This window comes from Panthera pardus, unplaced genomic scaffold (genome assembly GCF_024362965.1).
Source record: "Panthera pardus isolate Hobbes unplaced genomic scaffold, ASM2436296v1 HiC_scaffold_10, whole genome shotgun sequence".
Classification (NCBI taxonomy): domain Eukaryota; kingdom Metazoa; phylum Chordata; class Mammalia; order Carnivora; family Felidae; genus Panthera; species Panthera pardus.
The window spans coordinates 55,712,513-55,726,090 of NW_026526655.1; the positions used below are offsets into that span (position 1 = coordinate 55,712,513).

The following is a 13,578-nucleotide window of genomic DNA, read 5'->3' on the forward strand; positions in this document are numbered from 1 at the left end:
CACATAAGGCAGAAATAACTTCTGAGTCTTATGATAAATTACACATAACCATAAATTACATATTTATATGTTCCAGGTGGCTGAACTTGTAACCAGTGAGTTCTTTGAACAAGGAGATCGGGAGAGATCAGAACTCAAACTCACTCCTTCAGTAAGCCCATCCTTTTATTATGACACATTTAGCCTTTGGAATGACATTTTCAGAAGCAACTCCAATCACACCCTGAAAGTGGGAAAGACTGAGAGTGGATTTAAGAAAGCACTCCTGAAAGTTTAAAACTTTAATTAAACTTAGACGCTAAACACTCCTATTCCCAGGTTTCTGATTAAGAGTGGTGAGCTACTTAACAAGCATTTCCTGAGCTCACATGGCAAGACAAGTGGGCACAAGGGAGGATGTACCGAGTGGCACTGGAGTAGCTCCAAGCCCAGTGCTGGCATTACATAAGTGGTCCGTACCTACCTTGGAAGAGAAATACAGACAAAAGTTAAAGGCAGCCTGTCCAGCCTTGAGGAGCTTAGAACAGACAACTGCAGTAAATAATGGTCGTTCTGGGTTTTATTTTCCAGTTTGGGGCTTTCTAAAATCCCAAACCGAGATCATTTCAAGTCTCTGTTTCTTTCCTTTGTTTGCAAAATGAAAAGTCTCACTTGGGGAACTAGGTTCTGTTGACTGAAATGCTATTTTTGTTAGATTCACCCATTCAATTATTATTTGAGAATGCTTACTGTAGGCTCAGGATGATGCTGGTTTTACTCAAACAAGACAAAAGACATAAATGCCTCATCCACAAGGAGGGGGTGGCCTCTATTCTTAAGGAATGGTTAGCTACAAATCGTCACCTCACAACTCAAAGAATGGTACAAAGCACTGTGAAGCTGGTACAGCACAGTAGATTCAATTAGACTCATTAATAGATTCATTAGGCTTAAGGAATGTTTGAATTGTCAGGAATGTCTGTTTATGAGGATTCAAGTCAACCGAGTTCTGAACATTTGGAGGTTATTTGTAAGATCTTCAAGTTTTAGGACGCCTTTCTTTTCGAGCATTTAAAAGTAAGGAAAAGCCAGAGAGCTAGCTCTTAGTCAAACAGCTTCACCTGTCTGAAGTCAGACCTCACAGCCTTAACTAATTTTAATATTCTTTTTTAAATTTTTTTTTCAACGTTTTTTATTTATTTTTGGGACAGAGAGAGACAGAGCATGAACGGGGGAGGGGCAGAGAGAGAGGGAGACACAGAATCGGAAACAGGCTCCAGGCTCCGAGCCATCAGCCCAGAGCCTGACGCGGCGCTCGAACTCACGGACCGCGAGATCGTGACCTGGCTGAAGTCGGACGCTTAACCGACTGCACCACCCAGGCGCCCCTTTAATATTCTTAATTTGTTGCCTACCTATAAAAGGTCAGAAGACTCCATAGGCTAAAACACTCACCCTGTATTTTAGTTTCCAAAGCAGTATCTACTTATACTGTTTCCAGAACATCCCTTTATTCTTTTTTGGTGGTATCAGCAGATTTGGCTGTGATGCCAGTTTGGGGTACAGAGTTAATGTGTAAAGCCCTAGTGACAACCCAAATTCCTCTCAGCTACATGTTTATTTTCAAATGAAAGCTTTCTTCCACTTAAAAATTGTTTCAGGGGCTTTGTCTGAAGGGTTTATAATGTAGCAATACCACAGGTCATTTAATTAAGTGGAAAAAAAAAATGAGTCGGTTGCCAGCATTGGCGACCTGGCAAGTGCAGTGACGCAGCACTAAGGAGGCTTTGTACACTCAGGTAAGGCGTTCGCTGAACACATAAATGAAATTAATTTTGCGGTGGAAACATAGCACTAAATGCTACTCTCTCCTCGCAAAAGGCTACTCAACATTGCCAATGACAGTCTCCTGGCTGCTGTGGCAGGGGTATTTCTCATTAGTCCTTTCCCAGAGATGTCTGGAAATGCATGCGCGCAGAGGTGACACCAGTTGTGTGTCTTTTATTCCTTGATGCTTAGGGAGAAAATTGTCTGGGAGTCCCTCCATCTGGTGTCACGGTCCTAGAGGTCATCAGGGTAACTTTCTGAAGACAACGGCTAATCTAGACCACAGCCAAGGGTTAATAGTAGAAGCAGTGAGTCAGTTAGTAAAACATGCTCAAGCACCTCTGGGTAGCGAGCGTGAAGCTGGGCACTGTGCATCCAGCCATGAGCAAAGCTGTCAACTGATGGGAAAGATAGACATTATATAAATAATCACTCATAATCAACTACAAGATGCAAAAGGCTGTAAAAGGAAAGCACAGGACAATCAATGTGCTATCTCACACTTGCACTCAAAAACATTTATTGAGAAGTGACTAGTCTAGAAATACACTTTTACAGTATGGCCAACTGTCAACAGAATGCTAAAACAATTCAATGGGGTCAGTCTTCTGTCTTCTCAAATAGTGCAGGGACAGCAGGATATCCATATGCAAATGAATGACGCTAGATCCCTGTCACCAAACCTCAAAATAATCTCAAAGTGGATCATAGACCTAAATGTGAGGGCTAAAACTATATGAGACTCTTAGAAGAAAACAAGGTATAAATCTTCTGAAAAATAAAATAGATAAATTGGACTTCATTAAAATTTAAAACTTTGCATCTTTTTTTTTTTTTTTTTTTTACTTCAGCTGTTGTTTATTGACACAGGTAGGCTCTATAGCAACAGGCTGGGAGGTGGCTGCAGTAGTGGGGAAAATGGAGGGTGGGGGGAGTGTTTGCCTGCAACGACAGCTGAGTAGAGTGTAGGAAGACAAGCGCACAATGCATGACAAGGTGGGAGTGGGGGGAGGCTGAGGCGGGTGGGGGAGCAAGGAAGGGCCCGGGCTAGTCTCCTTAAACCGGAACCACTGCCTTATGCCACAACTCTTGTTGGCGGTCTCTTGATGCCAGGCCAGGGGTGGGAGTTGTCTGGGTGTCCGTTTTCTGTAGGAACTGAGTGGAGTACACAAAAAGGAGGAGATGCAGGAGCCGTTGCCCTCTGTGAAACTTTGCATCTTAAAGGACACTATCAAGAAAATGAAAAGACAGTATAGAGAAATTATTTGCAGATCATCTATCTGATATGGGCCTGGTATCTAGAATATATAGAGAACTATTACAATTCATAGAAAGACAACCCAATTTTTTAAAAGGGAAAATGATCTGAATACATATTTCTCCAATGAATATCTATATATGTATATATAGATACATACATGGCCAATAAGCACATGAAAAGATGCTCAAAATCATTAGTCATCAGGGAAATGCAAATCAGAACCACAATGAGACACCACTTTCACAGGGACTAGCTATAATTAAAAAGATAGACAAAAACAAGTGTTGGTGAGGATGTGGAGAAACTGGAACTTCCCACACTGCTGATGGGAACATAAAGTCATGCAGCTGCTTTGGAAAACAGTTTGACAATTAATGAAAACATTAAACATTGGCTTCAGCACATGGCCCAGCAATTCTGCCTCTAGGTCTATCCCCGAGAGAAATGAAAACATACACTCGCATAGAAACTTGTACGTGAATGTTCACATTATTCATAATAGCCGATAAGTGGGAACAACCCAAATGCCCATCACCTGATGAATGGATAAATAAAATATGGTGATCTATACAATGTAATATCATTTGGCCATAAAAGGGATGAAGTGCTGATGCATGTTACAGGAATGGACCTTGAGGACATCATGCGTGGTGAAAGAAGCCTGTCACAAAAGACCACGTATCATACGATTCCATTTATGTGAATGTGCAGAATAACCAAATCTATACAAACAGAAAACAGATCACTTGTTGCCTAAGGGTGGAGCCTTGGGGGAGTTGAGGAGTGACTGCTAACTGATACAAGATTTCTTTTTGGGGTGATAAAAATGTGCTAAAATTGACTATAGTAATGGTTGCACAACTAATTGTGAATATACTAAAAACCACTGACACTGAATTTAAAAAAAAAACAACAACAACACAATTCTATACACCAGAAACAGTAATTAAGTAAATAAGGAAATTTCAGATAGCAATGAGCACTGAAGAGTAGATAACAGAATATTATTTTTAAATATTTATTTATTTATTTTTGAAATTGAGAGAGAGCATAAGCAGGGGTAGGGGCAGAGAGAGAGAGAGGGAGACACAGAATCCAAAGCAGGCTCCAGGCTCCGAGTTGTCAGCACAGAGCCCAATGCAGAGCTTGAACCCATGAACTGTGAGCTCATGACCTGACCGACTGAGCCACCAGGCGTCCCTAGAATGATATTTTTAAAGGAACATTTTGGACAAAGACTCGTGCAGTTCACAAGAACCACTCCTTCCCCCAGCAGACCCTAGTCCTCTTTCCTGGTATTTCACATTTCATGTTGCAAGACAAGGATGAGAAGAGCCTGCGGGAGTCAGTGATCTTCTCTGACTGGAGATTTTTTTGGAGATATTTCCCTCAGCAGCACTCTTATGTCTTCTTGTGAGCCCTGGCAGCTGGTGATTTCTGTCCTGCCCACTCCCACCCTCATTGATAAGTCTGAAGGGTGCTGGATTGTGCAACATCTCCAGACCGAGGGAAAGTCCTGGATCTTCCTTCATGACCTGTGTGAATGCTGAGATGATGTGGATGTCACCCACTATCTCTGTAGAGGAAAGACCAAACCTACTCTAAGACAGGAATGCAGGGAAAGGTCGCTTCTCAGACCCTGGCCTTATTCTTTGATAGCAAAGACAGGGACATTCTTAAGGGAGTAGAACTGGCAGTGTTTGTTCAAGAATCCCCCTTAGCCCCCAATTCCAACTGATCGTTTCCCTTTTTATGTCTGCCCAACAGATATATGTCCCTTCTTTTTCTCAAAAAAGTATACCTAAAATTTCTAAACATTGTAATATCATGAAGTTTAAAGCCTGGGAGTGAGGAGAGAATGGGTACCTGCCACCATCATCCATCCAATGATAGATAAAAATTTAGGAATCTATTAATGACAGAAGCTTATCGAAAAACACAGTTGTCAAACCCACACCCCACCCTGAAAAATGAATACAAATAGTTTCTCTTTAAAATGAAACTGCTTTTAAGGATCTTTTCTCATCTATCCCACCTTCTTTCACTATAAAAATAAAAGCCTGCATTATTTTTGTGGCAATGAAACATATCCCCTTCCCCTTGACTCATACCCAATTCCCAGTGAACTGATGACTTGATTTAGTGGCCATTACCTGTATCTGAAGACAGATTTTGGCCCCAAGGAGTTGCGTGCTATAAAGTTCAAATAAATTCGCTTACAAATCTCATAAAAAGAGGTGAAAATACTTTCTTTCTCATCACAGATAAAGGAAAAGAAAGTACATGTAAAGATTGATTGTGATTTGTGAAGTGTTCAGTTGGTAAAAATTGGATCACTGTGGCAAAGTGTTGACAAAGCACCTGTAAAATACTCCAGAGTAATAAAGACAAGCTTCTCCTCCCCCATTCTAGGCTATCTTTGACCGGAACCGGAAAGATGAACTGCCTCGGTTACAATTGGAGTGGATTGATAGCATCTGTATGCCTTTGTATCAGGTATTCAGGATTTGGGAGGTGGGGGGGAGGAGTTGGCGGTGCATGTCCTGACTGAGCCAGGAAAGAAGAGTGTATGTACTCTCAGAAACATTAGTTTTAGGAGACCTTTCCAGGGTAAGTGTATTGCTAAGAACTTTGGCTGTGGTCAATCTTTTCTCAGATTTCTGACCATCTCCTAGGAAAAGTTAGTGCTAGGAGGCCAGAGACCTGAGTTCTCCTTCTAGGACATAATCTAGGACATAATGGGGGCCTTGATGCCCCCATCTATAAACCAGGATTAAAAATATTTTACCTCAGTATTTCCCAAGCTGTGCCCTGTGGAACACAAGTATCCAGCCATAGCCTGATAGATATCTCTTCAAAAAGAGCTCTCAGGCCCAACAACTAGGGAACCTGAAGGCTCAGAGGAGTCCTTCAGGAAAGAAACATGTTCAACCTTGATCAATGCCAAATTTCTCAAACATTTGACTGTGGAAATCTTCTTCATTTTTGTTTTACAAGTTTTCTTTCACTTTTACTAATATCCTACGAGACACAAGAGTTCCATGAAACCATGACACATGGCCTTCTGTCCTGATCGCATGGTCTGGGCCACAGAGTTTTGAAAGAACCTTCCATGGGAAAGCTCTGCCTCTCTCTGAGATGCATGTGACAAATGCCGCTGCCTGGTGGTCGGGACCCTGCTTCTGGCAAGGAGACAAGTGTCATGGGCTTTGAATGTTCACACTCCACTTTTTGAGTACAGATTAGGATCGGCACCAGCTAACACTAAGGGTTTAGTGTTCATTGGCTTTTAATTCTGCTACTAAGCATTTGCTTTCATGTGTAAAACCTGGCGAGTTCTTTACCCCCTACCTCGCTCAATCAGACTGAGCTGCTTTTCCAACTTCAAAGTGAGAAACACATGCAGGGAAAGCAAAACCGCGTTAGTTTCTCACTCTGTGTAACTCCATTAAAAACACAGTATTGGTTTTTAAAGACCTCACAACCATTAAGTTTCAGGCTTATCTACCACTTCGTTTTCAACACTTTTAGGAGCTGCTGAGCCCTGTCACATTACACTAAAAAAAAAAAAAAAAAAAAAAAAAAAAATCCTAGAATACTATCTTGAAGATAGAAATGAAACTTTTTAATGACTATAAACAGCAAAAAACACCAAAATTCATATCTTTGTTTTACATGAACCATTCAATACATGGTAGCATAAAATCAAAGTTTTAAAATAATCTTAAGTACATTATTTTAGCTATAAATGGCACATAATGCTCTTGTTTAATAATGAAAACTTGGGTGAAAAAATCAAGAGTAACGTACACTTTATTATAAGAGGCTTCTTGACTTTCTTTTCTTCCTGTCTGCTCCTCCCACCCTTGCTTCTCTGGTATCTCTGCATAAGCTGGGTGCCCAGGTACAAAGCCCACAGCTGTTGGGTCAGATATATCTTGCTTTGCTAAATTCGCCTTGACTACCCATGTTGAATTATTTATAATTTATTCAGTTTCCTGTGCCCACTGAGGCAATAAATGGGATGAATTTTTGCAATTAGTAAATTCCTTTTACGGTGGGTAAAGCTTAGGAGGACGAAGACTTGTAATTGTGGGACTGATAAATTTCCGGTATTAGTTTGCAAAGCTTCTTTGGAATGGACCCAAAGTCCACATATCCTTCCTATGTGATTGGTTATAATAAATGCTGGCAAGGATTCTCATGGGCTTTTCCATGCTAATTTCATTGTTTTGCGTCTGATTCACAATTCTTTGGGCTTGTCTTATACTTCCTATTAAGTACTTTGAAATCTTCAGGTTAAAAAGGAAACTACTTGAAATTGAAATCGAAACTAGCACTTTCCAGAATTTAGGGAGTAATACCACATCACATTATCTATCATTCTTGATTTTCCACATCTGTTTTACTTTACTCCCTGTCTGTGAGGTTAGATACACCTGCTATTTTTATCCACAGAAAATTAACATAGAGCAGTTTTAAGTGACATTCCCACCAAGTTAGAGTTGTGTCCCACATATCCGTGGCCTTGGTTTTGGTGTAGTGGTCTTTCTACCACCCATTCCACCTCTGCTGGGTATTTCTTCCACAATCTTTTCTTATTAAACTAACAAGAGAATCATGGCATTGTAAAGAGGAGTGTAGAAGGAGTTGTTTATAAAAGTTCATGTTCGGGGCACCTGGGTGACTCAGTTGGTTAAGCGTCCGACTCTTGGTTTCAACTCATGTCATGATCTCGTGGTTTCGTGGGTTCGAGCCCTACATCAGGCTCTGTGCTGACAGTGCGGAGCCTGCTTGGGATCCTGTTTCTCCCTCTCTCTGCCTCTCCCCCTTCATGCTGTCTCTGTCTCTCTCAAAATTAATTAATTAAAAAGATTTTTTTAAAGTATGTTCATTTCTGCTGCTATGTCTTCTCAGCTAGCAAAGTATGAAAATCATGTTCATTTTAAATGTCTTATCATCACTTATTTTTAAAAATAACACAGATTTTATTTGTAAATTCTTTATAAGTCTTTGAAACCAGTATTTCAAAAAGCCCTCAAACTGAAACTTTGCTGAATGATTTTAAGTATCCTCTCTGAGAGTCCCTATTTTGTTCCATCTCACACAGTTGGGGGAGAAGGGGATTGTCCGTTATTTAAATGGGCAATCTGACATTCACTGTTGTGCCCTGGAGCTGAAATGGAATCAGTCAGTGGGCAGGAATCACCATTAGTGCAAAGATACAAAACGTTGAGGAAGTAACTCACCAAGCAAGAGAAGTCACTGGTGTGACACTAGTTCCTGCAAATGTCTGCAGGAACTCAGGTTGTTGCCAAAAGGGAAGATTGAGGTTTAAAACATGAAAGTGCAGTAATAAAGAGCCTGAGAAAATAGAAAGCAGTTGGGAAAGTATGCAGGTGGCCAGAATCTCAAAAAGGGATTATCTGAAATGCCATGGTCTGAATTATGTAGAGTGTAGAAATCCAGGGTGGCCTTGCTAGGTCAGTCTGGGCGCAGGGGAAGAGGATACAGAATATTACAGATGAGACAAAGAATGTTTCTTTTCATGGCCAGGACCCTGCCCCCAAGGTGGAGCGGTTTGGGTGGCTGGAAACCTCATGTAGAACCTGAGGCAGATAGATACTCATGGAGAGAGCTGGGATCTCGTGCAGGGGAGCAGTGTGGAGAGCGCCTTCTAGCGAGGGTGGAAGCTCACCCAAGCACTGGGCTGATGGCCTGAACGTGGAATGTGGAAGGAGTTTAGTAGCAGGGTGGAGAGGGAGCTGAGTGGTAGATACATATATGGTTTTAGTACAGCTTTTTGACTTCATTGACTTTCACTGGGTGAAGTGGTTTCCCTTCATGGTGTTGAAAAGCTTGTGCATACGTCAAACTTCAAAATAGATCAAGCACTTTCCTCTTTCACTCCAGTTTGCAGAGTTTTGTCCTTCCTCCAAGCCAAGGGTAGATTATCGATGGTCTCGGATGCCTGAAGGGCTACTTACTAGTGTGCTAGGTGGGAACTCACACAAACTGCATTTTGGATGCCCACTGCATTTAAAACTGAAACTCTTATCTCTGAGACAACTTCAACTTCCAGGTAGGGCCTGTGTTGAAGGAAAAGCAGGCCAACTCCTCCAACCCTCCTAAAATCTATTCGTTAGGAAGTTACCTAAGTAATCTAGTGATTGACTGGAAGTGACTGCCAGAAAATACATAAAAATATATAAACAAAGTGGTGCGTGGAGGAGCATGCCCAGAACACTCCCAGATGGACAGATAGTTATATTGTAGGGAGATGTGACACTAATATTTACGTGTGAGTATATAATTCTCCAGAACTTGCTTGTCTTTTTAATCTGATGGCTCCAAACTTTTCTTTGAAAAAAATAGAAAATGGTCCTAACAGGCAGAAGTCATGATTTATCTGTGACAGCATTTCAATCAGGAAGCATATAGGAAGTCAAGAGTGGGCAGGGACCCATCAGAGCGTGTGCCCCAAGAGAAGACTAGAGCCCAGTTAGTTAGCTCCGTCCTAGCAGGGTATCTTGGAGGAACACATTGACATCTGATTCCCGTGCTTTCTGCTGTCTTTGCACCCTGCTGGGATCCATTAGCCTGCTGCTCAACATCTTTGGAGGGAGAAAAAAATATAAAGAAAGAAAGAAGAAAAAGAAAAAAAGACACCATCAAACTTTGAAGCCACTGCTGTACCAGCCTTAGGGATAAACAGAAAGCCTGATGTGACAGCATCACACTGAGCTTCTCTTTGCAATAGCGAGCTCAGTTTTTGCCCTTTGTTTTCATTCTTGACTTAATCAAACCTCAGTGTACCTAGAATTTCAATGATGCATAGAGGCATTATAAATCTTCTGTTGTTAAGGATTGAGGGATTTAATTGTTATTATGAACATAATCCCATTTGCAGCCCATCCCAAACAGGTTCTTGACTTGGAGGTGGATTTTTTCCACAGGTATTTCAAAAGGGCTTGACCTGGACAGGATCTAGCTGGAACAATTCCCTGTCTAGTTCTGCAAGCGTATTGCCTCTTTATTAAAATGCCAAGGAGTTTCTGCAACAAGCAGGGCTTCTGATGTTTTGATTACAGTAACTTTTGACCTTTTTTCTGCCTTCAGTTGTAATAGTCGTTTTGAAAAATACCTTCACCTGATGCAATTAATAAGCTCTCTGAAGGGAGAGAGAAAAGAATCTTTATAATTGAGATTGTGAAGACTGGGAATTAGAATTGGTAAATTGGAAAAGAGGATGTAAAGTGCTAAGACAATTTTTCTGGACACCAGCAGAAGTTCTTTAAACACAATTTAATATTCCCCAAATGGCTCATGCTTTGTGTCCAGTTTTTTAAAAAAGAATAAGTAATGAGCTACTGAGTCACTAGTTAGAATATAACATCATCTTCTCTTAAAAACCTACAAGGGATAGAATGTGGATCCAGAGAAGAACAATTGCATCAGATACTTTTTTTTAAAAAGGATACCACCCAAATGGGTTTTCTATCAATGCTTTCTCTACAATATTTAGCATTCTTATGGATGAGAGGAAGAAATAGTTGGGGCTAATTTCTTGTCTTTACAAGGAATGACATCATGTATAACTCAAGAAGCCTCAAGGAAAGCGAGGGAAATAAGTTCTATATTCTTTATAATTTATCTATCTGGCTCCACCTTTTCCTGGTGATGTGGGGAGGAGAGGCGTGCAGGGACTGCGCTTAAACTTGACAATTAAGGTATCACAGTTTTTTCTTGTTGGAACAGACCTTTGGGAGGACTGAAATGTGAACAGTTCCAAATCAGAGCTATGTCTTCGCCCCAGCTGCCATCCAGGCATCGGGGGGGGGGGGGGGGCTCCCCCGGGGGGGGCTCCCCCCTGCCCTATCCTTGTGAACACTCTGTAAGCATTGGGGAGAAAGGCCCAAACACACATACTGCCTGTTAGGTCTCACCGGGTTCATGGAGAGCTGGTGGTCAGGGCTCGGTGTGATGCCATGCTGGCCTCTAGGTGACCATGGGTGTGATATGCACTCCGCCCAGGGCCTGGCCACTTGCTCTGGCTGCTGAAGTCTGTGGTCCTGGTAGGAACCTCTCATGGCAAGCCCCTAGCAGTTTTCTGGTCAGATCTAGTCACCTGCTTTTCTCGCCTGAGTGCTCAGCTCCTATGGGCCACCGGTGAACTCCCAGCTACTTTCTCCTCGCCGTGCTGTCCACACAATTTCCTTGGCACTTTCTAATAAGCCGCCTGGGTAGTGTCAACTTGTTCTAGTAAATTCTATCACTTTCCTGAATTAGGCTCTGAGATTCAAGAGACAAGCCCTCCCCTGACCCCCCGCCAGGCTTCATCTCCCAAGGAACAGGGAAGGAACAAGGAACTCACTTCTCATTTTCCCTTTCTCCCCACCCTCCCTTTCTGTCTCTGTCCATTATCTCTCTCTCTTTTCTCTCTTCCCCCGTCCCCATCCCTCACCCCCACAGTGGAAAGTGTTTTAATTTCCTTTTCCTTGTCTAATGGGAACTATCCGTATATGGTGTCCCCTGTGCTGTCCGCACTAGGCTTTGTGGCCAGATGTGATGATCTGACTTGGCCAGATTTGGTTCTTAATAGGTAAAGGAGAATTCTGGAATTTAGAAACCCCCTTTCTCACCATACGAAGCTGGCATTCAGGGTTATTCTCTCTCAACGCTGAATGATGACAGCTTGCTGTTTCTAACGGGATCCACCATTTGCCTGCAGGAGGGAAGCCTACTGAGTTGATGGGCGGGGAACCATAGGCGTGACGATTCAAGCAGAACAAATATACATTGGTTTAATATGTTCAAAATATTGTCCTTGTCACATACACCATTCCCAAATCTGAGTGCTGATAGTAAAACCTGTTTACTTCAACATTTTCCATGTACTATTAGTCAGATATGAATGGAAGAGAAATGTAAACATTTGAAAGTGTCAGTTTTATGTAGTTTCTAAGCCCCTTCACTATGGCCTGTCCTCCAAACTTTTGGCAAAGTGAACTTCCTTTTAAAAAAAATTGGATCATGGGGGTGCCTGGGTGGCTCAGCCGGTTAAGCATCTGGCTCCTGATCTCAGCTCAGATCACGATCTCACAGTTTGTGAGTTTGAGCCGCACAATGGGCTCTGCGCTAACTGCACGAGACTGCTTGGGATTCTCTCTCTCCCTCTGCGCCTCCCCTGCTCACTTTCACACACACTCTCAAAGTAAATAAAATAGATTTTATTATTTTTTTAATTTTTTATAACATTTATTCATTTTTGAGAGAGAGAGAGAGAGAGAGAGAGAGAGAACGAGCAGGGGAGGGGCAGAGAGAGAGGGAGACACAGAATCCGAAGCAAGCTCTGGGCTCTGAGTTGTCAGCACAGGGCCCAACATGGGGCTCAAACCCACAGACCGCAAGATTCTGACCTGAGCTAAAGTCTGATGCTTAACCCACTGAGCCACCCAGGCGCCCCTAAAATAAATTTTAAAATAAATAAATAAATATTGGACCATGGCACCCCTGATTATAAACCTCAGGTACTACCAGCATCTATAAGATCCCTTCCAGATTTCTCACTTTGGTATTTCAGGGCCACCTTCGCTGAGGCCCCCTGCCTCTTGGCTTCATCTGCTGTCACCCTACCCTCTTCCTCTCGCAGGCTCCCTTTGCCCCAAAGCACAGGACTCACAGCCCTTTTGTCTCTCTTCCCTTGCCTTTGGCTACCCTTCTGCTCCTTTCTGCCTGGAGAACCTAACCCCTCCCCCACCTCGACATTCTGCCGAGCTCTGTCTTCTCATAATCACACGTAACACTCGTATTGTGATTGGCTGGCTGGCTGGCTCCCTCTCCCCCGTTACACGAGTTTCTTGGGACACCCTATTCCTGGTACCCAGCGCAGTGCCTAGCACAGAGTTTACCAGAACTGTTGGGTAAACGTTTGCGGAACAAGTGAATGAAGAAACCGAGTGAATGATGAGCGCAGCACCACAGAATCAATTATAAGCAGTGGAATGTGTGAAGGAGAGTTACAACGTCATGTTACATTATCATCCATAAATATATAAAACCTCTCATCCGAGTGTGCACCGTTCTATCCCTGCCCATAACCTGAAGTATATGGCCTATGATATCTTTTCAGAAAGTCGTTAGTTCTCATCATGGTTGAATTGGCCCTTAATTCTAATATAAAAAGGCTAGTTTATAGCCATGAATTTTTCAGGGCTTCGACTTTTTCAACTAGGAAATACGTGAAAGTTTCTCTTACCCTGCATTGGCAGAAAATATAGTCCTCTAGTTATTTTATTTTTTTAAATGTTTATTTTGAGAGAGCGCGCACGCATGAGTCAGGGGAAGAGTCAGAGAGAGAGGAAAGAGAGAGAATCCTAAGCAGGCTCTGTGTTGACAGCACAGATCGATGTGGAGCTCGATCCCACAAACCATGAGATCATGACCTGAGCTGAAACCAAGAGTACGATGTTTAATCAACTGAGCCACCCAGATGCCCCTAGTTATTTTAA

General features: G+C 42.3%; 1 protein-coding gene across 1 annotated transcript in view; it reads left to right on the plus strand.

Annotated features, from left to right (window-relative positions):
- The window catches only part of PDE11A (phosphodiesterase 11A), a 378,389-nt gene that overhangs the window by 342,639 nt on the left and 22,172 nt on the right, over positions 1 to 13,578 (plus strand). Inside the window, exons 18-19 of the mRNA XM_019460550.2 lie at positions 77 to 151; positions 5,480 to 5,563. Of these exons, the coding sequence (XP_019316095.2) occupies positions 77 to 151; positions 5,480 to 5,563 (159 nt within the window). The remainder of the gene's footprint in view (positions 1 to 76; positions 152 to 5,479; positions 5,564 to 13,578) is intronic.